Here is a 25730-nt window from a genome sequence, read left to right as displayed (position 1 = left end):
CAGCCTTGCTGTAACCTGTTCGCTTCTCCCATAAACCACAAATGCAGCAGCTACTTTGCCCTAATCCTCCCCCGTGGGGAGTCCCCCAAGAGATGCACTTCTTCTTGATTGGCCCCTGGGACTCCTGTATGCCTTTCCCCCAGTTCCACTGATCCCCCAGTTTCTGAGGAAAGCCCAATAGTTGAGAAGAAAAGTGATTCTCATTGCACCATATTGGCCCCGTTAAGTCTGGTTTACGTTTTTTGGCCTCATCTGGTTCATCAACTATGGACTCCAGACCTCCTGTCTCACCCTCAGGGTTTGATGCAGCCCATTCTTCAAAATCTCAAGCTGACAGCTTGGTTTCTCCAATTTCAGTAATTGCCAGTGAAAATAACTTGTCCTCTCCAGTGAAAAAGATGCTTCTGGCCTCCCATAAACCATCCACCAGGAAGCTTTATCTTGGCAAATGGAAAAGATTTTCAGTTTGGGCTACTACAAATCACATAGACCCTTTCTTCATGTCAGTTGACAAGATACTGGAATATTTAGCTACCTTGTTTGAAATGGACGGTTCTACATCTACAATTAAGGTTCATTTGGCTGCCATTCAAATTGTAATAACGGTTTTGTTGACCATTCCTTGATGTCTCATCGTCTATGCAGAATTTTTCTTAAAGGTGCTCTACATTTAAAACCCCCTTTCAAGGACTCTGTAGCACCATGGGATTTGAACTTAGTCTTGCAATGTCCAGTTTGACAGCCCTTTGAGTCAGCAGCCATTTGTGACCTCAAGTTCCTATCTTGGAAGACTCTCTTCCTTGTAGCTATCATGTCTGCTAGGAGAATTCCAGAGTTAGAGGCTTTATGTGTGAAATATCCATACATCTTTTTTCACAAAGAAAGAGTACCACTTCAAACCAAACCCACATTCCTTCCCAAAGTTGTATCAGAGTCTAATATCAAACAGTCCATAAACTTACTGGTTTTCTTCCCAAAATTTACGAACAAAGGCGAGTACTGCCTACACTTGTTAGATGTCCACAGACAATTATGTTTTTACTTGGACAGAATGAAATCTTCTAGAAAATCAGACCAACTATTTCTGTCATTTTCAGGACCCAGACTGGGCAAGCTTATATCAAAGTCACCTTGTCAAAATAGCTAAGAGACTGTATTACCTTTATACATGACCAAAATAAAATCAAGTTATCAACTACTGTTAGAGCTCACTCTACAAGATCTGTTTCCACTTCAGCGGTCTTCCATTCCAAGCTTCTATGGAAGACATATATGCAGCTGCAACTTGGGCGACTCCGCATACCTTTATCACTCATTACAAGTTAGACATGGTCTCCAGGAGAAAAGCATCCTTTGGCTCTATGGTGCTCAGGAATATCCTTCCTTAGGGCCTCCCAAGATCTAAAGTAGCTAGGGACTCTGTCCCATCAGTCAAGAATAAATGAAGATTGACAACATCAGATAAAGAAGTTATACGCTTACCATAAAGTTCCATCTGAGGTTCAGGCCTAGTTCTGGGATGGTATAGGGTTATACCATAGACAGGGCTTCTGTATTTTCTTAAGTACTAGGCAAACTTGATCTGAGGTAATGAGGAGAGAGGCATTGTAGGTAGAGCCTTAGCTCAAGAGTGTTTGGCTAGTGAGAGCTATGTGCAATGGCCAGGTCAGTTCCGAAAGGTCAGAACCGAACCCATCAGTCAAAAATGAATGAAGATTGACAACACAGATGGAACATTATGGTAAGAACATAACTTCTTTTTATGCTACAAGCCAAGTTGAGCTACATATAACTCATATAGTAAATCTTGTCAGTGGTAATTTAAGACCTAAGAGAAGAAGAATATGCTTACCCTCCCATTCTGTCAAAGTATAATGGCTCTGCAAAAAAGCAACTCAGATATTCCAACTATATGCATATTTAAGTACTGTGTTTAAAACCATACCTGAGCTGCTGAGGTGTATCTCTGAAGCCGCTCTCCAAGGGCAGAAGATGGAATCCTTAGACTGGCACTGCAGGGGAAAAAATAGTCATCAGAGCATGCAGAGAGAGGTACTTTTGCTAAGAAATCATTTTTTTTAGAAAGTACATTATTTATGATTATTGTTTTGCATTTGCAGATTTTGAAGATGTAATCCACACCTAATAACTATGAGCTACTCAACAGCTTGTGATTATTTATATTTGTCCTTCTTAGGTTCATAGGTTCATACTAGGCTATCTGCCCTGGGGCAATTATAAGCCTAGCCCGATTCTGTATGGCTTACGCCACCCCTTGATTTGAGTATACTGTGCCGTTTTTAAGGTTTATTTTACTGTGCCTCTGTCTAATAGTGACACGGGAGTAATCCCTGGGACAAACCTACGATCCCCCATCCACCTATCGAGATTCTTCTTGAAGAGATTCCGTGAGGTGCTCTGCCTCACATGAACTGGAATTCTATTCCAGAGTGAAGGGAGCCTATGGGTTATGAACCTGTCCCTCCAGCAAGTTCTATTTATTTCTGTGCTGAGGTTCAAGTCCCTCAAGCGTGTGGCTCTAGGGGATTTAGATTTACTGAGGTGGAGCATGTCCATTAATTCTGGATTTGACATAGCTTTGTATGTCAGGCATAGATCGCCTCGAAGTAGGCGGTATGCAACTGAGTAGATCTGGAGTTTTTTTAACTGAGCAGCATATGGCATCTGTTTGAGACCCTTGATCCTCTTGGTGAGATACTTTTGGAGTCTTTCTAATTGCTGCAGGTGTCGGGTAAGGTACATCCCAAAGGGGCATTGTATTCTATGATGGGCCTGATGAGGGATGAATAAAGGGCACGATTACCTCTGTTGATCTAGATGTGAAACCCTTCGTGATGAGGTGGGCTATGTAGAAGGTCTTTCTAACCACTTTGGCAATGTGGTTTTCAAAGGAGAGATTGCTATCAACTTGGGTCCCCAGGTCCCTAATAACTTTCTCTGTACTTAATGGGTTTCTGCCTATGTGGTAATTTGTGGGCACATTGTTTTTGCCAAAGGGTATAACTATACATTTTTTGGCATTTAACTTTAAACCATGGCGCTGGCACCAGTTATCTGTCTCTGTGAGACCTTTTTGAAGGATGTTTGTGTCAGCTGGAGAGTCGATTATGGCGCCCAGTTTGCAGTCATCTGCGAACTTGGTGAGCCATAGTCCTCCCACGTTTGCCTGTACCTCGGAAAAGTATATACCGAACAAGAGTGGTCCAGGACAGAATCCTGTGGGACGCCACTTGTGACCGGTTTCGAGTCTGACATGGCTCCAGCAACTCTCACTCTGTGGGTTCTGTCTTTGAGCCAGTTTGCGACCCATCTTGTGACATAGGGGTTTATATTTAAGCTGGATAGCTTATCTATGATGCCCAAGTGGGGTATTGTGTCAAATGCCTTTGCAAGGTCCAGATAGGTTGTGTGGACTACCTTCCCTTCATCTATGGCTTTGGTGACTGTTTCGAAGAAGTCAACCAGGTTCAAAAGGCAGGATCTGCCCTTGACAAAGCCGAACTGGGTAGGATCTAATGTCTGTAGGTCCCCAATGTCTTTGTTTATGAGCTCCATGATGATCCTCTCCATAGCCTTGCAGACTAAGCTAGTCAGGCTTATGGGGCGATAGTTTCCAGGGTCCGTAGAGGCTCCACCTTTGTGGAGTGGGACCACTGTTGCTGTACGCCATTCTGTGGGCACATATCCTGTAGTGAGGCTGAGATTGTATAGCTGTTTTATTTGAGGGATTAGTTCCTCTTGGAGTTCATGTAGGACGCAACCTGGGACACCATCTGGTCCCATGGAAGCAGTGTTTTTTTTGCTTTGGGGAGGGCAGCCTTCACCTGAGCATCAGAGATGTTTGGGAGGCAGCCCTCTGCTGGGATAGATACTTGCTCTTTTGCGGGGAGGGGAGAAGTTTGCACTGAACCTGTCTGCCAGGATATTGGCGATGTCTGTGGGTTCAGTGTATTTTTTGTCGTTTAGAATCAACTCAGAACAAGTCTGGGAGTTGCATCCCAGGTTCCTAACATAACTGAAAAAAGCCTTATGATTGTCTTTGGTGTCCTGTGCAATTTTTCTCTCGAAGCTGGCCTTGGAGGATTTTATGAGGGATCGTAATTTTTTGCTAGTACTGATCAGAGATGCCTTCCCTATTAGGGATTTTGCTCTATCCTGTAGTAGCTTCCTCCTTCTGTTGTACAGTTTATTTATGGCAGGGATCCACCAGACTGGACGCCTGCCTTTGGATGATCTGGTCTTGGTTTTATTTGGGATAGCATCATTCATGCATTCCTGGAGATGTCCGTAGAATGCGTTTATATAGGATTCTGCAGTTTGGGCCGTAGTTTCCACTGGCCCTGGGGCCTTGAAGGATTCCACTTTGGTTTTGAGAAGTGAGAAGTTCGCTTTTGAGAAGTTTTTCACTGTGGTTTTCTGGGCTGGGGGTGGGGTCGGGATGTGGACATCCAGTGAAATTAATTTATGGTCTGATCTTACCAATGAGGGATATACTTCTGGTGTGGAGCATAGAGTCCCCATGTTGGTAATGATCAGGTCTAGTATGTTGTCCCCTCTTGTGGGAGTGGTGACTAGTTGTTCCATAGCATTTGAGTTTATAATTTCCAGGAACCTTTGGGCTAAGGTGCTGGGGCTTGAGTAGTGCTCCCAGTCAATGTTTGGGTAGTTGAAGTCGCCCAATATAATGGTCTTTGGAGAGATCTTCATGTTTTCCAATGTTTTCAGGAAAGCCAAGTGGGATTCCTGACTTTGAGAGGGTGGTCTGTAGGATGCTATAAACTGAAAAGCAGTCTTGCCCACTGTTAGTTGCACATGGATGGTCTCCGATACTTCGTGCAATGCCACTAACCTGGAGGTATGGATATCCTTGATAAATATGGAAACTCCCCCTCCTTTTGTGGTTCGGTCCGGGTTTTGGGGCCGAAAGCATGATATGAGGTATAGCCTGGTAGTGCTGGGGTGCTCTCTGGAGCCTTGAACCAGGTTTCTGTCACTGCACAGATATCGATGTTCTCCATACTGAGGAGAGCTTTGAGTGCGTGCATCTTGAGGTTAAGACTTCTGGCGTTAAGCAGCATTACCCTTAGTTTCTTGTTCCTTGTGCTGTCTATGGGGGTGGGTTTGACTTTTGAACCTTGCCTAAAAAAGGCACTATGGGGGTGGCAAGAGCTTTTGCCAATATCCGAAAGCCCAGTGGTGACAGGTGCAAGCCATCCCTAGCGAAGCAACGTGGCTTGTCGAGCATGTCATCCCAGGCTGACAGACCCTGGATCCCCTTTGAATGACACCAAAATTTTAGCCAATTGTTAAAATCGATCATTTTGTCTTTGTATTGTGGCATCATTCTAGGTGAGGGTAAGATGATGCTCAAGGTCAGGGTTATACCAGCCTGGGCTACATGATCAGAGAGCTCCTCTATGTCTCTTTTCACGTAGTCCAGGGAGGTACGTCTCAGGTCATTCACACCAGCATGTACAATGACTGAGTCATATTTGTATTTGCTTTGGAGTGACCTGAGTGCTTGCGTTATGTGGCGGATCCTAGCACCCGACAGGCAGCTCACCGTGACCTTCTCTTTATTCAGCCTGGTGAGCGGGACGTCAGTGTGTCTGACAATAGAGTCACCTATTACAAGAGTATCAGGTGTGTTATTCAGCCTTAAGGGCTGTGGCTGCTTGGCACACTGACTTTGTGGGCTATGTGTTGTGCGTGTTTTGTTTTGAGGTAGCGTTTGCTTGGATGTCTGCTTTGGAGGTCTCTGTTGCTTAGGTAGATTTTTATTTAGAGCCTCCAAGTATGTTTTTGTGTATTTATGTGTTTGGTTCGCTGATGTGGTGGGACTATGTGATACTGGAATTGTGTTGTGTGAGGTTACCTTCTCCTTCTGACTGGCTACACCAGTTTTGAGATGAGAGAGCTCAGCCTCCAGTTTGGCTAAATAGTTGCATCTCTCACATATATTTGAACCTGTTTGGAGGAGGAGAGGGTTGTCCGTGTACATGAGACAGTTGTAACATTGCCTCAAAATTCCCAGATTCACCAGCTGGACTGGAGAGGAAACCATTGACTGACCTTTGGACATGCTAGAGTAATATAGGGAAACTGAATTTAAGATGGACCAATAGAGGACAGGGTAATCGTAGAGAGTATAAGAGTAAGTAGTGCTTATGGTTTTAATAGTGCTAACTTGTAGGATTACTTAATTGGACCAGTGAAGGGCCTTAGAATGAGAATATGGTTCTGAGGGAAAAAGTGAAGAGCAGACTTTGTGGAGCCAGAAATAGTTGAAACCCAATTAGGCGGCGCTGCCCGCTGTTGCGCTATGCACAAAAATGCGCAAAACCGTGCAAAAGAAGGTTTTAAGAGAGGAAGATGAAGGAGTTTGGAATTGACCCAAAATGGCCAATAAAACTACAGTTTCAGGTCAGTAACCACTCCCACAGGGGCAGGCAGGCTGCTCAATGTTTTTCACTGCCACTGATCAACAGAGAGACTTCCCTTTAACCCAAGCAAAAAATGACCTCCAACAAACAAACATATTTCAAAGGTTGTTATGCTAACTGACCAAGAAGTTAATTTGCAGATTAGATAATGCAATTTTCCCTACTTACTACCCCTTTCCATGAGATCTTTTTGGGGCAAGACTGGGGAGGTAGTTGCAATTACCCATCCACTCACCCAGATTACATTTGAAGAGAGTAAGGGAAAGTGCAGTTGTGTAAGTAAACTTAGCATAACTGTAGATATTTAAACAGATCACTATTGCATAACACTACAGGAATGTATCTTGCCAAGGATAAGACATCCAGCTAGTATACAAAAGCCTTTTGACACCTTCCTTGTGTACCATGCATCTGCTGGAGTACAAGAGTGCTTGTATAAAAGTGGACATATGGGTACAAAAATTCAGATCTTTCATGCCCTAACTAAGGGAGGCTGTTACAGGAAATATGGAAAGACCAACAGTTCTACAACTGCATCAAGTAGAATGAGGGTTAAAGGGCTCCATCCCAGCCAAGGCACAGTTGTTGAGAAAAAAAATACATAAAAATAAGAACAAGGAAATGGAGGGGAGGGTGTTAGTACTGCATCTGTGATGTGCTGGAACATCTTACTTAGATAACTGTACTATGTTAACCATTAGATCACTGTTGTAGTATCAAAAGTCTATATGACATAATTGCAAAGCTTAGACAGATAGGGTAGAGGATGCAAGGCTAGAGCCCAGCAGATCCTGAAGAAAAGGCGTAGCAAAATCTGTTCTTCCAAAGGAAAAGGAATCAGTCTTGTAGTGTTTAGTGACAGTGCGCACTGAGGAACAAGTTACCGCCTCTAGAATGGCTCAAGAATCCACCCTTTCTAAAAAGCCCAACAAGCAGCCATAGCTCTAGTAGAGTGTGCCCCTTGGGGCGGGGGACTTTCTCCATGGTGATAATGTTAGAATAGTCTGGGATAACCATCAGAATACTGTTTGTTTAAAAAATGGTTGGCCTTTCTTTTTAACTTCATAAGAAATAAAGACTTTGTCAGTCAGTCTGAAGTCTTTTGTCGTATCCAAAAAGTATCTGAGTTGTTTGTGGACATCTAGGAAATGTAGTACTCTTTCTCCTCTCTCTTTTTTTGTTAAGGAAAGAATACGTGAACAGACTAGTTCAGAGTTAACTCTTAAACAACCTTAAGCATCAATGAAGGATTAATGCTAAGAGTCAGTTTATCATTATGAAAGACCAAAAAGGCCTGAAAAGATGTTAGGGTTTGTAACTCATGTACTGCCCTAGCTTAAGTTAGAGCAATGAGAAAATTTGTTTTCCTTTTGACAAACTTTAGGGAAGAAATATTTGAAGATTCAAATGAAGGTAAAGTTAGTTTCTCCAAAACAAAATTTAGATTCCATGATGGAACCACCTGTTTAATAGGTAGTCTAACATGGAACACCCCTTTTAAAAACTGTTTCACTTGGAAAGAAGTTAAAGAGAGAATCTAATTGCATACAAACTGAAATGGCCATAAGGTGTTCTTGATAGAAGTGTAATCTAGACCAGAAATAGGCAATCCAAACAGGTATGGGAGAACTAGAGATGCCCATCCCTGGGATGGGTGCTGGTCGCTGGTACTGCCACATCTTTTCTGTTTTACTAAGTATGATTTTCTAGTAGGAGGACTTCTAGCCTCATTTAATATCTGTTGCACATATATTAAAGGTTGCCTAAATGGGATCAAAAAGCTGTCATCGAACAGTTAACTTTAAGTTTGGGATGTATGGGGGGAGATGGAGAATCACTTGTCCTCTGTGAGTAGGTGTTTGGTAAATGCTCCTTTCAAGTACATATGGAGGGAAAACTACTGTTGTCTTGGCAAAATGGAGTTACCAGGAAAATCTTGTTAGAGTCCTGCTTTTTTTAAACACCTTTCCTCGGTGGTACAGCGGTAGCGTTGTTACCTCACAGCAAGAGGTTCTCCTGTTCGATTCTCGGCTGGAGTGCCTTCTGTGTGGAGTCTGCATGTCCTCCCCGCGATTGAGTGGCCTCCAAAAGACATGCGTAAGTGAGCATGCCTTAGCTGAAGGTTGGGCGTAGGGCTGGCAACTCAGCACCATAAAAATTGACTGCCAATCATTAGCAGACTGAAGTTCTGCTGTGGCGACCCCTAATCGGGAAAAGCCGAAAAGACAAACAACAACTTTAAATTATCACTTAAGATGTAGGCAAACATACATTAACAGAAAAGAAAACAAACTATTTAAACCTTTTTCCTTTTAAATACAATATAAATCATATATTTTTTTACTACGGTCATCAGTCCAACTTTAAAAAGTTGCTGAATTCCAGCCTTTCCTTAAACTTCACTCCTCCTCCTCCTGAACATTATTCTGCCTGTATTGTTCCCACAATTTCCATTTACTTCTATGTAATTTGCTACTTCCCTTAAAGATCCCTCTTCCAGTTCTTTTGTCTCTTTTATAATATTCAGTATCTCAAATACAGTTGGTGTAGACTTGGATTTCCATTTTCGTAGGATCATAGGATCATAACAAGTTACTAGGCTACTGGCCCTGAAGCCCTTATAAGCCTAGCCAGTAAATTAGCATGTTCCCACAAGTCATCAGTCGATGCCCCTGTCCAGCAAAGACACAGGTGGAATCCCAGGGGTGTATTTTCTATTTCTCACCCAGTCATCCAAGTTCCTCTTAAAGAGGGGATAATGAAGTACTCTGCTTGACATAGAGTGGAGATCTATTCCACAGAAGGAGGAGTCTCTGGGAGACAAATCTGTCCCGCCAGCAAGTCCTGTTGATGTCGCAGACGAAGTTGAGGTCTTGCGTGTGGATCACACGAGTGGAGTTTGGCTTGCGGATATGCAGCACAGTTTCATCAAGGTGGGGTCAGAGATTGTATGTCAGATATAGATCAATTCTGAGGAGTTTGTATGAAACAGAGTAGAGTAGAGGGACAGGGCTTTTAGTCTATCCATGCAGGATAGATTTTTGGAGCACTTTATTCTCCTGGTCAGGAACCTCTGTGGTCTCTCTAGCTGCTGCATGTGCTTTTCCAGATACAAGCAGAAAGGGGCATTATACTCGATGATGGGCCTGATAAGGGAGAAATATAGGGAAGATATGACTTACTTGTTCCTAGAAGAAATACCCTTGCTAATGAGGTGAGCCATGTAGAAAGCTCTCCATATAATGGAGGCAACATGGTGGTCAAAAGTTAGATTGCTGTCAACTTGGATGCTTAGGTCCCTCACAACTGCTTGTGTGTTTAGGATGTTGTTATTAATGTGATAATTTGTGGAGACTTCAGTCTTCCCAAAGGGGATGATGATGCATTTTTTGACATTTAGTTTGAGGCACCAGTCATTTGTCTGGGTGAGACCCTCTTGTAGTGTGTCAGCATCACTAGGGGAGTTGATGGCAGTGCCCAGCTTGCACCTTGGAGAAGTATATCCCAAACAGCTGGGGCCCCAAGACCAATCCCTGAGGTATGCTGCTTGTTATGGGTCTACTACTTGAGGTAGCTTCCCCTATTTTGACTGAGTGAGTTCCATCAGTGAGACGGTTAGCTACCCATCTGGTCACATATGGATTTATGTCAATCTGGGATAGTTTATCTATTATGCCCTAGTGGGGAACAGTGTCTAAGGCCTTGGCCAGGTCAAGGTAGGTGGTAAATACTGTCCTCCCCTCGCCCATGGCTTTGGTCTGCCAAATTTAACAGGCATGATCTCCCCTTGACAAAACTAAACTGTGTGGGATCAAGTGTTTGGAGGTTGCTGATGTCCTTGTTAATGTGGTCCATGATAATACATTCCATGGCCTTGCAAATCAGGCTAGTTAGTCTGATGGGTCTGTAATTTCCTGGATTGGTGGATGCTCCACCTTTGTATAGAGGGATGACAGTGGCTGTCCTCCACTTGGCTGGGATGAAACCAGTACTCAGGCTTAGGTTGAATAAGGTGCCTAATGGTGCTGCGAGTTCCTGCCTGAGTTGATGCAGGTTGAAGCCTGGGATGTTATCGGGTCCCATGGAAGCTGTGTTTTTAGCCTTTGAGAGGGTGGTAATGACTTGTTTCCTAGAGATAAGGGGTGGTGGGTAGGTGCTAGGGATATCCTGGATTACTGATGGGGAACAGAGGGGTGAAGTTTTCACTGAACCTGTCTGCCAGCAGGTTGGCTATATCCATGACATTTGTGGACATAGTATCCTTGACCATCAGTTCTGAGTAGATTTGGGTATTTCCCCTTAGATTGCAGACATATATGAAGAAGGCCTTATGATTGTCTTTAGTAGATGTGGCCAATTTGGACTCAAAGTGAGCTTTGGAGGACTTCACAAATACCATTATTTGCCTGTTTAGGCCAAGAAGAGATTGCTTCCAGTTCGACACCTGTTCCTTCTTGGTCCTGGACAGCCATTGTTTTTCTTTTTAGTAGAGTTTATTACAGCCGATGTCCACCAGACAGGTTTACTCTTTGTTGAGGAGGAGGATTTTGCTCTGTTAGGTATTGTTGAATCTATGCATTTATATAAATGGTCATATAGCACTTTGGTGTAGGTTTGGATATTAGTGCCATTTCCTACTGTTGGGGAGGGGGCTGTGAAGCTGTTTAGACATTCCCTTAGGAGGTTGTAATCAGCTTAGAAGAAGTTTTTTTGTTTAACCCTAGCTGGGGGGGAGGGTGTCAGGGGAGATGGTAACTTTGAAGGTGACCACTTTGTGCTCTGATCTTAACAGGGATGATGACACTGCAGAGGGGGTGGTGCAGTGGTTTCCTATGTTGGTTAGCACCAGGTCTAAGATGTTGCCAACTCTTGTGGCAGTGTCAACCAGCTGGTCTAAGGCACTGGTATTGACAAAGTCAAGTAATCTTTGAGCATTTGTGTTCTGGCTTGAATAATTCTTCCAATCAGTGGTTGGGTATTTAAAATCACACAGGATCAGGGTATAGGGTTGAATCTTAATAGATTCAAGGAGGTCCAGATAGGTTTTTTGAGCATCCTGAGTCAATGCTGGGGGCCTGTAGCTAACTATGATTTGAATAGGGGTCTTGTCAGCTGTTAACTGCACCTGGAGTGTCTCCTGTGTGTCATACTGTTGACCAGTCTAGAGGTGTGTATATAGTTAATATATATTGAAACACCACATCCTTTGGCTTTGCGGTCCTCAGATTGGGGTCTGTATGTGTGATAGGATGAGTAACCAGGTAAGGCTGGGGTGCTGTCCGCAGCTTTAAAACAGGTTTCTGTGACTGCACAAATGTCAGCATCTTCCAGGGTTAAAAAAGCTTGCAGTGAGTGCAGTTTCATGTTGAGACTCCTAGCATTCAGCAGCATGTCCTTTAAACTGCATTTAGATGAGATTCTCATGTTGGTAGATTTGACCTCAAGACATTGCCTAAAAAAGTCACTATGGGGGAGGCAACAGCCTTTGCCAGGAGCTTGAAGCCCAAGGGAGACAGATGCAGGCCATCTGTGGCAAAGCATCGTGGTCTGTCAGTCATGTCTTCCCAGGTCGACAGGTACTGGATCCCTTTAGAATGATACCAGAAACTAAGTCAGTTGTTAAATTCAATAATTTTTTGTTTGTATTGAGACATCATTCTGGGTGATGGTAGAATGCTGCTTAAGGCTAGTGATATACCTGCCTGGAACTCATATTCTGTGAGCTCAGTCATGTCTCTCTTCATATAGTCTAGAGAGGTACGTCTCAAGTCATTCATGCCAAGATGTACTATGACAGAGTCATAGCAGTACTTGTTGAGAGACTTGAGTGCATGGGTGATGTGGCGGATTCTAACACCTGACAAACAACTTACCACCTTATCCAGTCCAGTGAGGGGCACATCTTTATGTCTCACAATGCAGTCTCCTATGATTAATATATTGGGTTTATGGTTAAGTCTTGATGGGTGTGAGACACAGGCATCTGGACTGTGTGTGGTGTGGTAGGCTGTGAAGTTTGCATGTGTTTTTGTCTCGGAGGTCTCTTTTGTTTAGGTATGTTTTTGTTAAGAACCTCCGCATATGTGGGAGTGTGTTATGTTGGTGTTGGTGATATTTGAGATGTGGTGTTTGTGCAGTCAACCTTCTCAGTGCCAGGTATACTGGCTTGTGAGGGGAGAGCATAGACTCCAGCCTGGTAGTAAGAGATGGTTGGCCTTGTACATGAGACAGTTGCTACACTGTCTCAGGATGCCCATATTAATCAGATTGGTAAGAGAAACTGTAGGAAACTGTCCATCCATACATATTGGTCAGAATTGGTGAGGGGGATGACCTAAGGAGTGTGAAGGTGGAAAGAACTGAGATGGGTACTAGTAGCTTGTGTTTGTGTAGAGGCTGTAAAGAAGCTTCACTACCTCAGGATCGAGTGAGTGCTAGTAAGGGAAAAGTTGAAGCTGGAATACCTTGTAATGGGTTAATCAGCACAGCGGTAGTGTGTGATGCGCAGGCAAGTGCGACCCCATGCAAACACTTATTCTGCTCTTGGAGTCTCAGGGAATTTCTGCTACATCACAGTGATGAGTCCCCACTCCACAGCCTGGTAAAAAACTACCACAGCCCCCTGCAAACGCAGGGTTTAAATACCAGAAAAGATGGAGGAATCTAGAAGCTCAGATTACTACTCAATCCTGCTAACCCCTGCATTTTCAACCAATCACTCATGCTAGAGAAGGTCAGGCAGCCATATTACTCTCACTAACAGAGAAGGCAGGCTCCCACCAGCATAAGATGGCTGCCAGGAAACTTAGCAAGCAAAACAACCAGACCTGGATGCAGCAACCCTGTAGCCAGACTATGCTACTTGACTTGAACACAAAAAGTTCAATGAAATAAGTGTAAAAAAACACTTATTTTGCTCTTGGAGCCTCAGGGAATTTCTGCTGTCACAGTGATGAATCACCACTCCTTAGCCTGGTAAAAACAGTAATTGCTTTTTTGGCAGCCAACAGAATTAAACTTAATAAGGCCTTACTATGTCTAGGCAATTCAGATCCTGTATGCCAGCTCAAAAGATTCATTTTTCTTACTTAGACCCATTTGCTCACCCAAAATTTCTGATGAGTACTCTGTAGGAAAAATGTAAAATCTGCTAACTTATTACACTCACAAAACGTGTTCTCAGTTACATCTTTCTTCTCCATTATGCTGTCAATGTTTTCTATCTGTCTGAGGAAAAATTCTTTGAAGTCTGTTTGGGGTTTAAAATACCTAAGCAAACACTTCCAAGCAAAGATCCTTAACCTTCTGGACTTGGTTGCATACTTGGGAACCATACATATGTCTTCCCATTCTTTTCTTGTAAATTGCTTTCCCAGTCTCTGTTCTCAGTCTTTTGTAACCTCCTCTGATTGTTTTTTATAGTTATGCAATATTTTACATGGCCTACTAATTATCACTTTTGACAGCTGCTTCTGTTATAGATTCAGCTAAAAACTCTACCAGAGCAGGTCTTTCACTTAAAATTCCCCAATTTCTTTCTTTTTGCCTGTACTCTGAGATCAGGCCCGGGTAGGGAAGCAGTCTCTACCCTGCAAGCCAAATGTCTTCTTGGCCTCATCCCACTCTATTACCTTTCATACTTGAGTTATTTGCTTCTAATATCTTGGTTCCCATGGCAGGTTTCTTCAGCAAATTCCATCCCCCTCTCGCCTATTTTCTGTACCCCTTCTTGCAATCAACACTATTGGCAAAATCTCCTTTCTCCATTCTCATATTTGCTTAGTTCTTAGAGTACTTTCTGCTATTTTTATGAATATAATAGTATGTATGGTTGTTATTATTCGCCTTAAAAATCTGCATCCAAGATCCCACTCTCTCATTTCTTGAATTTCACCCAGCTTCATCATCATCCCTTTCCAATTTGAGTTATAACCTTCTGCTTGTGTTATGTATATGAGCCTTAACTGTGTCGTTCTAAATTATCCCTTCAAATCAAGTAATCCTAAAACAACTTGTGCTATTGGAAGGACCAGCTTATCCCACTTAACTCTTGCCTTCCTTCCCTCCCAGATAAATTCCTTTAATTCTTTATTAATTATTGTCCACAACTTCTCCTCGGGTTGACAAAAGTATGCCTGCCATGTATACAAGACTAAAGAGACTAAAACATTTTCATTGCTTATATCTTATTATCCATATCTATGAATAAGAGTTTCCAGTTTCTCATTTTTTGTATTATCTTTTGTTTAGTCTACTCCCGCATATCCTTAGCTGCCATAACAGAGGCATTTTAATCCATACTCCCAAATACTTTATCTTTTGTGTTCCCATAAATATGAGTATTATTGAACCACTTTGTGTGTGGATACATAATTTATGGCTAAAGCCTTTGTTTTATCTTCATTAATTTTATATCCCAAAAAGACTTGAAACTGTCTCAGAATTTTCCACAACACTGAGATGTCCTTTTCCGGATTTATCACATCATGGCTTCTAAAAACAGAGGTGGCTAACTTCACAACACCCATGTAAATGGAAAATAGGTGCATGACTGCTGAATCTTACACCAATGCACTGTCTGAGCACATACACAAGTGCATGGAATGGGCCATACCAAATAGAACCAAGACACTCTCCTCCAAAAAAAGGAAGCCAATCTGGTGGTCCATTACCAATATATTGACTGACAGGTTCAGTGCGAACTTTACCCCCCTTTTACCTCCCAAAGGGCTTATCACAATACCTGAGGAATGCCAAGTCCCTATTATCACAGCTACACAGGTAAAAACTGCACTGTCCAAAGCTAAGAATACAGCTTCCATGGGACCTGATAATATCCCTGGCTGTGTTCTGCATGAATTACAAAGTGAACTGGCACCATACCTGAGCACCCTGTTCAATCACAGCCTCATTTCAGGCTTTGTTCCTACCAAATGGCGCACTGCTATGGTCATCCCACTCCACAAAGGTGGAGCGACTACAGAACCTGGGAACTACCACCCCATTAGTCTGATGAGTCTGATATGTAAGGCTATGGAGTGCATCATCATGGACCTTATAAATAAGGACATAGGGAATGTCCAAACTCTGGACCCCACGCAGTTTGGGTTTGTGAAAGGAAGAGCATGCCTGCTCAACTTGATAGACTTCTTTGAGTTTGTCACCAGAGCTGTGGATGAGGGCAAGGTAGTTCACACAGCCTACCTAGATCTTGTCAAGGCCGTCGACACCATCCCTCACTCAGGAATCATAGATAGACTCACTAAACTCGGCATAAACCCCTATGTCATAAGATGGGTTGCCAACTGGCTCACTGATAGAATCCATACTGTGAAAGTAGCGGACTCCAAATCTGACTACTGACCAGTTACAAGTGGTGTCCCACAGGGATCAGTCCTAGGTCCTCTTCTGTTTGGCATCTACTTCTCTGAAGTTCAAGCCAACACAAAGGGACTCTGGCTGACCAAGTACGCAGATGATTGCAAATTGAGAGCCATTATTGATTCTCCAACTGATGTAGACATTCTACTAAAAGGCCTTACTGACACCAGTGACTGGTGCCAGATCCATGGCCTTAAGCTCAATGCCAAACAGTGCATTGTCATTCCCTTTGTGAAAAATTCGGTGCCCATGAACTACCACATAGGCGGTAGTCCACTAAACACTGAAGGTATGATAAGAGACCTGAGGACACAGATTGACAGCAACCTCTCCTTTGATAACCATATTGCCACTGTAGTCAGAAAGTCCTTCTATGTGGCACATCTCATTACAAAAGGTTTCTCATCCAGGAAGAAGGTCATAATCCCTCTCTACTTGTCCCTCATTAGACCTGTTATAGAATACAATGCCCCATTTGGTATGTGCCTCACTAAACATCTACAACAACTAGAAATGCCACAAAAATATTAGGCCTTAGACACATGTCCTATACGGACAGACTCAAAAACTCCAGCTATACTCTGTCTCTTATCGCCTACTTAGGGGCACTCTCTGCTTGACCTACAAAGCCATGTCTGACCCATAGCTGCTAGATATGCTACAGCTAAAGAAATCCCAATGCCTCCATGCCACACGCTCCAGGGACCTAAACCTCATTACCACAATAAACAGAACATGCTGTAAGGACAGGTTTTTAACCCAGAGACTTCCCATACTCTCGAACAAACTTCCCATTCACGTCAAGCAGAGCACTTCACTGACCCTCTTTAAGAGAAATCTTGATGAGTGGATGGGCAATAGGAAGTTTACCCTGGGGATCACTTAAGTGGCCTTGCTTGACAGGGGCACTAGGAACTATCTTTGGGCGGCATGATGCCAGGGAATCTTCTTGGGCTAGGCTTATATAGGCTCCAGGACCATTAGCCTAGTAGACACCTATGAACAAAATAAAATCATCTGCAAATAAAGCTAACTTTTCTTGATGACCATACGAATGCTATCCTTGGATTTCTGTATCCCTTAATTTCTTTGCCAAAGGCTCTAAATATAAAGCAAAAGAACAAAGGGGAAAGAAGACACCCCTTCCTGGTTCCTGTGTTCAAACTCATCTTATCTGAGAGGACCCCCCCCCCACTTGAATTCTTGCCTCTGATCCTTCATATACCCTTCTAATTGCCCTTATTCCTGTGTCAGGCAATGCAAACCTTTCCAGTGTCCAACTCATGAAATCACAACTTACACTGTCAAATTCTTTCTCTGCATCAAGACCCACCAACAACAGAGGTATTTTTCTTATATTCTGCTTTCCTATGGATCATTATTGTTTTATTAATGTTGTTAAATGTTTGCCTTCCTTCAACAAACCCACACTGATCAATATCTGTCTATTTTGGCAACACCTTTGCCATTCATTTAGCTAGTATAGACATAAACACCTTATAATCATGGTCTGAAATTGAAATTGGTCTCTATGAACCTGTGTCTGAAGGGTCTTTGCCATCTTTAGGTAACACAGCCACCACAGATTTCTTCCAAGATCTTGCTGCTTCCCCTCTTTTTAAAATACTGTTAAACAAAATCTCCCTGATCTTTATCATTTTCTTCCCGCCTAATTTACAAACTTCTGCAGGAATGCATCTGTTCCTGGAGACTTTCTTTAATAGGGCTTTGGTCATTAAGGGAAAGGGGGCACAGAGGATCATTCCCATCCATGGGAAAGAAAAGATATATTCTCCAGACAGGTTTGGAAAGAGTTCTGGTACAGAAATGGTGTAACTGTCTGTTATGAATGCAGACAAACAGATCTATTTGGGGAGTTTCCTACAAGTGAACAATCTTCAGGAAGACTGTTGGATGCACATGCACATATGCATTGTGAGGGTCTGTCGTGGGTCTGCTTAGAAAGTCTGCAGTAGTGTTCTGCTTCAATGGGATATAAGTTGCCTGCAGGAAGAGACGGTGATGAGATACTACCTCCCTAGAAATCATGGCTGGAGTACAGAGGAAGAAAAGGCCCGATCCCCTTCCTCATTTGTTCATGTACCACATTATTGTAGTGGTGTCTGTGATGAGCAAAAGTTGTTGCTCCAAGTGGTTAGGAAGGAGGTAGGCTTGTATTTTGTCAAATTTGGTTTACTTATCACAGGAGTTCTTTCTTGACAAATCCAAAAACTGGCAGAGGAAAGGACGACAGATGCTGGTGTTGAGTTCATATGGATTTCAGGAATCACTGGATTTTTCTTATATGCAGTCTGGCTAAAGGGAACCATTAGGATAGTTGAAGCCACATGGCCCAGTATTCCGTTACAGTAGTCATGGATCTAAGAACTGTAGCTGGCAGAATGATACCTTCTCTGGTTGGAGGTTGGCCATCATGAGACAAGTATCCAATAGACATCATAGAAATGCTAACCTTGGGATGTGGTAAGGGAAGATTTCTCCAAGTTTAGATTGAAGCCTAGTTTTTGAAAGAGGTTTATGGTGAAGAGAAGGGATGTCAGAGTGTCTTGAACTGATTCTAAGATGAGGCAATTGTGTAAGTTGGGATAAATGTGGATTTTCTGAAGCTTGTAGAGGACAACTGGTTAAATCAGGAAAACATTGAGGCTGTGGAGAGTCTAAAGTGTAAGGATATAAATTCAAAATGTAGTCCAGACATAAACAAATCTTAAATAACATCTGACGTTTTTGTGGATAAGGATGTGATGGTATGGATCCTCGGGATTCAGAGTAACTAGAAAGTCCTAGTTTGAAAGAAAAGGAAAATCGACTGTATGGTTAACATTTTAAACTTTTGATATTTAGAAAAGTGTTTAAAACTGAAAGAGCTAATGCTAGTCTCCAGGTGACTTTTTCCTGGAGTAAAATCTCTGGGACTGGGAAGCAGGTTCTGTAACATCCTGAGCATGCATTTGAGATGGAATCTTGAGACACAATCTGAAGAAACAGATGTGTTTGATTCTGTGGATGAAGAGGGATTCCTGATTTTGTAGGGAGAGAGGGATTCCATTACCTTTGCTACCTATTTTGGACTACTTCTAGCACTCAGGCATTGGGTGTTATTTGCTTCCAAGAAGGTATGGCAAGAGATAGATTGCCTGCTTTTTTGAGGGGGTGGCTGTGGGATAGGGGAAGGGAGGAATGAGTGCTTAGATAGTCATGTGCTTTTCTTTGATTGTGTAGACCCCTGGGATTCGCTGCCATTTTTCTTAGTGTCCCCCTACCATTTTTTGTACAGCTGTTTTCCAAATTTTTGTTTTCCTGGATTAAAAGGCTTTTAGTAAAAAGGGCCCAGGGCTGTATGGCTAGATTCTGCTATACTTAGGGACTGTTGACTGAAACGGTTGTTTTGTTTCCCTGCATTAGCCTGCCCTTTTCTTCTAAATGCTTTAATACTTCAGCACAGAAGCTACCAAAAGGGAATCTTTTTCAAGGGGGCATTAAGAATCTGTGATTTAACATCTTTGGAAGACTCTGTAACCTTATCCAGGTATACCTCCTCATTATGTATCTTGTTGCTTCAGCTCTACAAAGTGTATCAACTGCATCATAAGAGCACTTCAAAGTATGCGTTGTTACCTGATATATAGATGAAAGCAAATTAGTCAGAAAAGATTTTGAGTCTGAAGCAGGTAAATCAGAAAGAATTTGATGCATATCTGAAAATGCAGCAAGGAGGAATTTGGCCATATGAGCTTGACAATTTATAGCTCTGAAGGCGCAGGTTGAAGATGTACAGAACTTCTTGTCAAATCTGTACAATGCTCTGCTGTCTTTGTCATTGGTAATGTGGTTAGAAAATGCTAATGGATTAGAAATTCCTTCTTTGTCAACAAAAAATGACACTAGGGTCTGTCAGAGGATTTCTGAAAATGTGTTTGTGTGGTTCCAACACCTTATAAAGCTTGCTAGGCTTCTTAGACATAGGACGTTGAGCCTCAGGGAGGAACAAGCTGGAGTGGAAGGTGCTTCATTTTCTAGTATTTTTTTTTGTGTCTCAAAACTCAGTAAGGGAACCTACCACCTCTTCTCTTAAGAAGACTTGAGGTATACCATCTCTTCTGGGTAGTTGCCTGACATCCAGACTTAATTAACTTGCTTAACTCATCACCCATAGTGGCTTTCAGCAGAGAAACACCAGAGGGCTAGGGAAGATTAGACTGACAGTTCATGGGCTCCATGCTGAACACAGTGGATTACACTGGAAACCAGTAAACATATCAAACAATGTTACCAAAAAACTTTCGCAACACAAAAAAGACATGGCTGATAAAACCAAAGAAACAACTTTAATATACCAAAACAGCTAAAAGCTTTTGTCTTTCCACTCTCCAAAGACTTTATCAGAACACAGACTTAATAACATCACATGTGAGAGTGTTCAATCTCGCCGTTTGTTCTTAGACACGGGTTCGGAGCCGATCCTCGGCTCCGAGTCGGCCGCATAGCAAAGCTCTGCATCTTAGAGAAGCTCGAGACCAGGCTATATCCCACAATCCTCCCTGCCATTACTCAGATCTAGTTTGCCGCTGCAACAGGTCACATCGCTACAGAGAGCTCGGACCAGAGAAATTGTTGTTAGACAGATAAGATAGTCTTTTTTCTTTGTTTCAAAAGTTCTTAGACTCCTATAGTTTTTTGATATTTTATTTTCTATACTATAGTGTGTGTGTGTGTGTGTGTGTGTGTGTGTGTGTGTGTGTGTGTGTGTGTGTGTGTGTATTGTAGTTAGTTTTTTATAGGTTTCCCTTTTTGGGGCCTACCCTTACTTTAACTGTAAATTCTCTTTAAACTTAAAATTATTAAACTTTAAATTCCCTCTTCTTTACAGTTTACTGTTATGTCTGAAAAAGCCAAGTCTGGTTTTAAAAGGTGTCAGTGTGGACAGAAAATGTCCATCACTGACAACCACACTTCCTGCGTCTACTGTCTTGGCCCTCTCCACTTGCAAGAGGATTGCTCTATTTGCCATTCCTTCAGTGGGAGGGTCATGACAGATAGAGGACTTCTTAAGCCTGCCTTCCAGGAGGCCTTGGACAAGTCTGACCAGGCTTCTAAGTCCTCAAGATGTCGGAGCCCATGTCATCGGCTCGAGTACATCTTCTAAAGTTCGATCACGGTTCCACAGACTTTTATCTCTCACTGAGCCCCAGGTCTTGGAACCGGTGTCGGAACTACCGCCACCGTCTATCCTTCGGTTGGTGCCATCTTCGGCCCCTTCGACCCGATCTTCCAGACCATTATCCGATACTGATGTGGATTGTGTCATGCAGAAACTTATGGAGAACACAATCCTTTCCAAATTGATTGCAGTTTCCTCCCAATTGGTGTCGAAACTAGAAGGCCTTCCCTTATCTCCAACAGGTCCTCCTTCGAGACCTAACCAGTCTTCGGAGCCGGAAGAGGATAAGCCGATGATAGTGGAGCCCTCGGTGCCAAAACCGTCCATTGCACGATCAACACCATTTACCTCGACTCCATCGGAACCTATAGGTGAGTCACGGAGTCGACTATCTCTCCTTGGTTCCGGGACCGAGAGTCTTACCGACCTTTCGGTGCCGACTCTCCCTCTCGGGGCCTCGGCGCAGATCAGCTCGGCTCCGTCCTCGGGGTCGAGACCCATGGGCCCCGTGTCTCGGATTCTTCCATGTTCTTCGGAACCGGGGGAGTCCTTGACCCGAGGTTCAGGGGTTTTTGACCTTATGAGGAAGGTTTTGTCTACACAGACAACCACTTCATCGGACGCGTCTTCTCCCTTAAGGAGCCGCTCTCTGTTTCTGTTCCCACGACACATCCAAAGCGTGGAGCACCATTGTCTCAGCCATCCCCAGAGGATGCCCCCTGTTCCTCGGAGGCCTCACCGGAATCTCCCTCCGATGAGGTTCCGAGGAAAAGATTGTGCAAGAGGAGGCACTTAGATTCCCCACAGGAATCTCTAACTTCTGACACTGACTTGGATGAGTCAGAGGGGTCCCCAAAATCCTCTGAGGATGTCTCATTTATGGACATCTTGGAGATATTAAAACAGAGGGGTGATTGGCAGTCCCTAGCCCCCACTGAGGACGAGTCGGTGTTGCTGAAGGCATTTGGTGCTCAACCTTCTGCCTCCTGGGTTACTCCGCCCTTCGATGAGTTAATGGATTTGATTGCTCGGGCGTGGGAGACACCGGACACAGTGGAACCGGTCCCTTGAAAACCAAGTAAATTTATTACCGCCTCCCAGGACAAGACTTATCTCACCAAAGGAGTCCGGTTGATATGGTGGTGGCCGCAGCCACTAAAAAGGAGATGTCGGAGTCTTCCTCTTCTGTTCATCCTCCTAATAAAGATTCTAGGACTATGGACAGATACGGGAAGTGATGCGATTAGTTCAGCGACTTTTTCCATGTGTTCGTTAAACTATTTGACACATTTTACATGACTACAGAGAGATCTCATCAAGGAGCTGTGAGATACCCTCCAGGGTAACACAGATGCTGCTGTTTCAGATAAGGTAACAGCACAAATTAACACCCTTACCTCCGTAGTGAACTTGTCCATGAGGCTCATCTCAGTCGCGGCTGAAGGGGTAGGGTCAGCAGCTTCAGCGATTGCTCTGAAGACAATCCTGGATGCGGCTGTGCTCTTTAGCCTTCAAGTCTTCTTTCGCTTTGATGGTGCCACTCTTTTTGGGCCCAAAGTGAAAGAGACATTAACTCGGTGTGAGTAAGAAGGAAATACTCTGTCTGCTGTTGGAGTCTGTTTTTCCGTTCCATCTAGACCCCAAAGGGCAATGAGGCGGAAAAATGTGGTTCCGTAGAACTCAGGGATCTTTCCAGGCCACACAGAGTGAACCCCCAGAGGCAGGGGGCAGACATGGAAGACGCCCGGCAGAGGGGTCCGCAGAACCAAGGCGACAGGGATACTATCCCTGGTAAGCCTTTCCAGCACTCCTGAATGGGGGCCCGACTGTCCTGCTCTGGAGGCAGTCGGGGGTCACTTGGCTTTATACCCACAGGCCTGGCTAACTCTCACCTCAGACTCCTGGGTAAAAAGCATTGTAACCAGAGGATACAAAATACCCTTTATGTCAACTCCACCCCAACAAAGAAAGTCTCCAGATGTGCCACCCAGTCTGCGAGGCCAAGCAGCAATAGAAATTTCAAAGCTGCTCAAAAAAAGAGTCATTCAGTCAGTCCCGGCGGACCAAAAAGGATCCGGAACTTACTCAAGGTTCTTTTTTAGTTCCAAAAAAGACAGGGGACTGGAGACCCATTTTGGATCTCAGCAATCTCAATACCTTCGTGAAGAAGGAAAAGTTCCGGATGGTCACGCTTCAATCGATCCTTCCATTTTTACAGAAGGACGACTGGATGTGCTCGATAGATCTCAAGGATGCGTACTACCACATCAAGATGACCAGACTGTCCAGAGATCACCTGTGCTTCCGGCTGGGAGCCAGTCATTTTCAATTTCGAGCCCTGCCCTTTGGGCTCACCTCAGCCCCCAGGGTGTTCACCAAATGCATGGCAGTGGTAGCGTCTCACTTGAGATGTCTAGGATTCCGGGTGTTTCCCTATCTGGATGACTGGCTCCTCACCGCCACCACAGAGCGTCACCTCATACAAGCCAGAAACTATACAGTCAACCTTTGTTCCCACCTAGCGATTTCCATAAACTTCGAAAAATCTGTCTTACTGCCCTCACAGCATATTTCATTCATCGGAGCGGACCTAGATACGCGCTTAACATTTGGAAAAGCCTCAAGTAAGGGCTTCATCCCTCAAGGAACAGGTTCTTCTTCTACTGCAATGCAGGAAATCCCCGGCCAAATTGGTGTTGAAGGTTTTGGGACTCATGGCAGCGTCCCTGATTGAGGTTCCCATGGGGAGATTGCACATGAGGCTCCTACAATGGCTGTTGTTCACGCAGTGGTCGTTCCAGCAGTTACCCCTAACGCACGAGATTCTGATAACAGATTCTTGCAAGTGAGACCTCTCATGGTGGGTGTCCACTCAGGATCTCACTGTGGGTCGTCCATTTGTTCTACCGAATCCGACGGCCACTATAACCACGGACGCTTCCCTGATAGGGTGGGGGACTTTTTCAGGGAAGAACAGTCCAAGGGGAATGGTCCAACATATAGAGTACAACCTGCACATAAACGTTCTGGAAATGAGGGCGGTGTTCTTGGCGTTGCAACACTTTCAAACCCTCCTACCTCTAGGAACAGTAGCAGTTCAGACAGACAACATGTCTATAGTCTGGTACATAAACAAACAAGGGGGAACCAGATCTTACCCATTATGCAGGGAGGCCATGAGAATTTGGCAATGGGCAGAGTCCACGGGTCACTTTCTGATAGCAACGCACATCCCGGGGTCATCCAACGTCATTGCGGACAGGTTGAGCAGAGCCATCCTGTTACCTCACGAGTGGTCCCTCAAACTACAGGTGGCGGAAAGAATTTTCCGCAAATGGGGCCAGCCTTGCTGCGATCTATTCGCCTCCCTGATGAATACCAAATGCAGAAGCTATTTTGCCCTTCTACCCCCTCCAGGGGATGTCCCCAGGGACGCACTGATACACGATTGGCCCCCGGGTCTCCTATATGCATTCCCACCTACCCCCTTGATTCCCACATTTCTTCAGAAAGCCATGAACCTGGAAAGGACAGTTATACTTATAGCCCCATTCTGGCCTCGACAGATATGGTTCCCCTTTCTTCGAGCCCATCAAACAGAGGAACCTTGGATCCTGGACCCAGTACCAGATCTACTGACACATTAGTCGGGAGTTCCTCACCCTTCTCTTCTATCCCTCAAACTAGCAGCTTGGCTGCTCCACCTCTCCACCTAGCCAGTTCTGATCTACTTTCTCCGGCAGTTCAACGCATTTTGGTTGCCTCTCATAAGGCTTCCACCACAAAACTTTACAAGAGTAAATGGGAACGCTTTGTGTACTGGGCATCTAGTCAACACTTGGATCCCTTGGTTGCTCCTTTACATAAAGTTCTAGAATTTCTATCCATCCTTTTCCATGAAGGAGCCTCTACTTCCACACTAAGAGTACAGCTGGCGGCCATATCCAACTTCCATGTTGGTGAGGACGGTTCTTCTATTATGTTCCACAGGCTTTGTAAGGCTTTTATGAAAGGTTCCTTCCATCTTTGTCCGCCCGTCAGAGATCCTTTATTCCCATGGAATTTAAATTTGCTATTGTCACAACTAATGTTGCCTCCCTTTCAACCAGCCTTTTCTTGCCTCCTGAAGTTTTTGTCATGGAAGACTCTTTTTCTTGTAGCAGTTACTTCAGCTCAGAGAGTGTCAGAGCTCCAAGCACCGCCTTACTTAATTTTCCACCCAGATAGAGTCTCTTTACGAACAAATCCGTCCTTCCTTCCTAAGGTATGTTCTGTCATAAATATTAATCAGTCCATTGAACTCCCTACTTTCTTCAAAAACCATACCAGCAAGTTGGAATATATGCTACACAAGTTAGATGTCCACAGACAGCTAAGATTTTATTTGGACAGGACTAAAGACTACAGAAAAACAGATCAACTTTTTGTTGTATTTGCAGACAATAAAAAGGGCATGGCAGTTACAAAACGTACGCTGTCTAAATGGCTTACTGATTGTATAGCCTTTGTGTATTCTAAGTCAAATCAGGCCTTGCCCACCAAACCTAAAGGCCATTCTACTAGGTCCGTCTCCACTTCCTTGGCTCATGCAGCTCGCCTGCCTTTGGACACGATTTGTGCAGCAGCCACGTGGTCTAAACCACATACTTTCATCGCTCATTATAGGGTTGACAAAGCCTCCAAAGACAGGACATCTTTTGGTT

At 43.8% G+C, this 25730-nt stretch overlaps 1 protein-coding gene across 2 annotated transcripts in view; it reads right to left on the bottom strand.

The window, feature by feature from the left end:
* The window catches only part of LAD1 (ladinin 1), a 1049893-nt gene that overhangs the window by 154632 nt on the left and 869531 nt on the right, over nucleotides 1-25730 (bottom strand). For both annotated transcript variants that reach the window (XM_044076520.1, XM_044076519.1), the window contains one exon: nucleotides 1946-2012. In XM_044076520.1, coding sequence (XP_043932455.1) covers nucleotides 1946-2012 — 67 coding nt within the window. The remainder of the gene's footprint in view (nucleotides 1-1945; nucleotides 2013-25730) is intronic.

Source organism: Protopterus annectens, chromosome 7.part0 (genome assembly GCF_019279795.1).
Source record: "Protopterus annectens isolate FY-2018-M chromosome 7.part0, PAN1.0, whole genome shotgun sequence".
In the NCBI taxonomy this organism is placed as follows: Eukaryota; Metazoa; Chordata; order Ceratodontiformes; family Protopteridae; genus Protopterus; species Protopterus annectens.
Note: the sequence above shows the minus strand (reverse complement) of the source record. Positions and strands in the feature narration are given on the sequence as shown.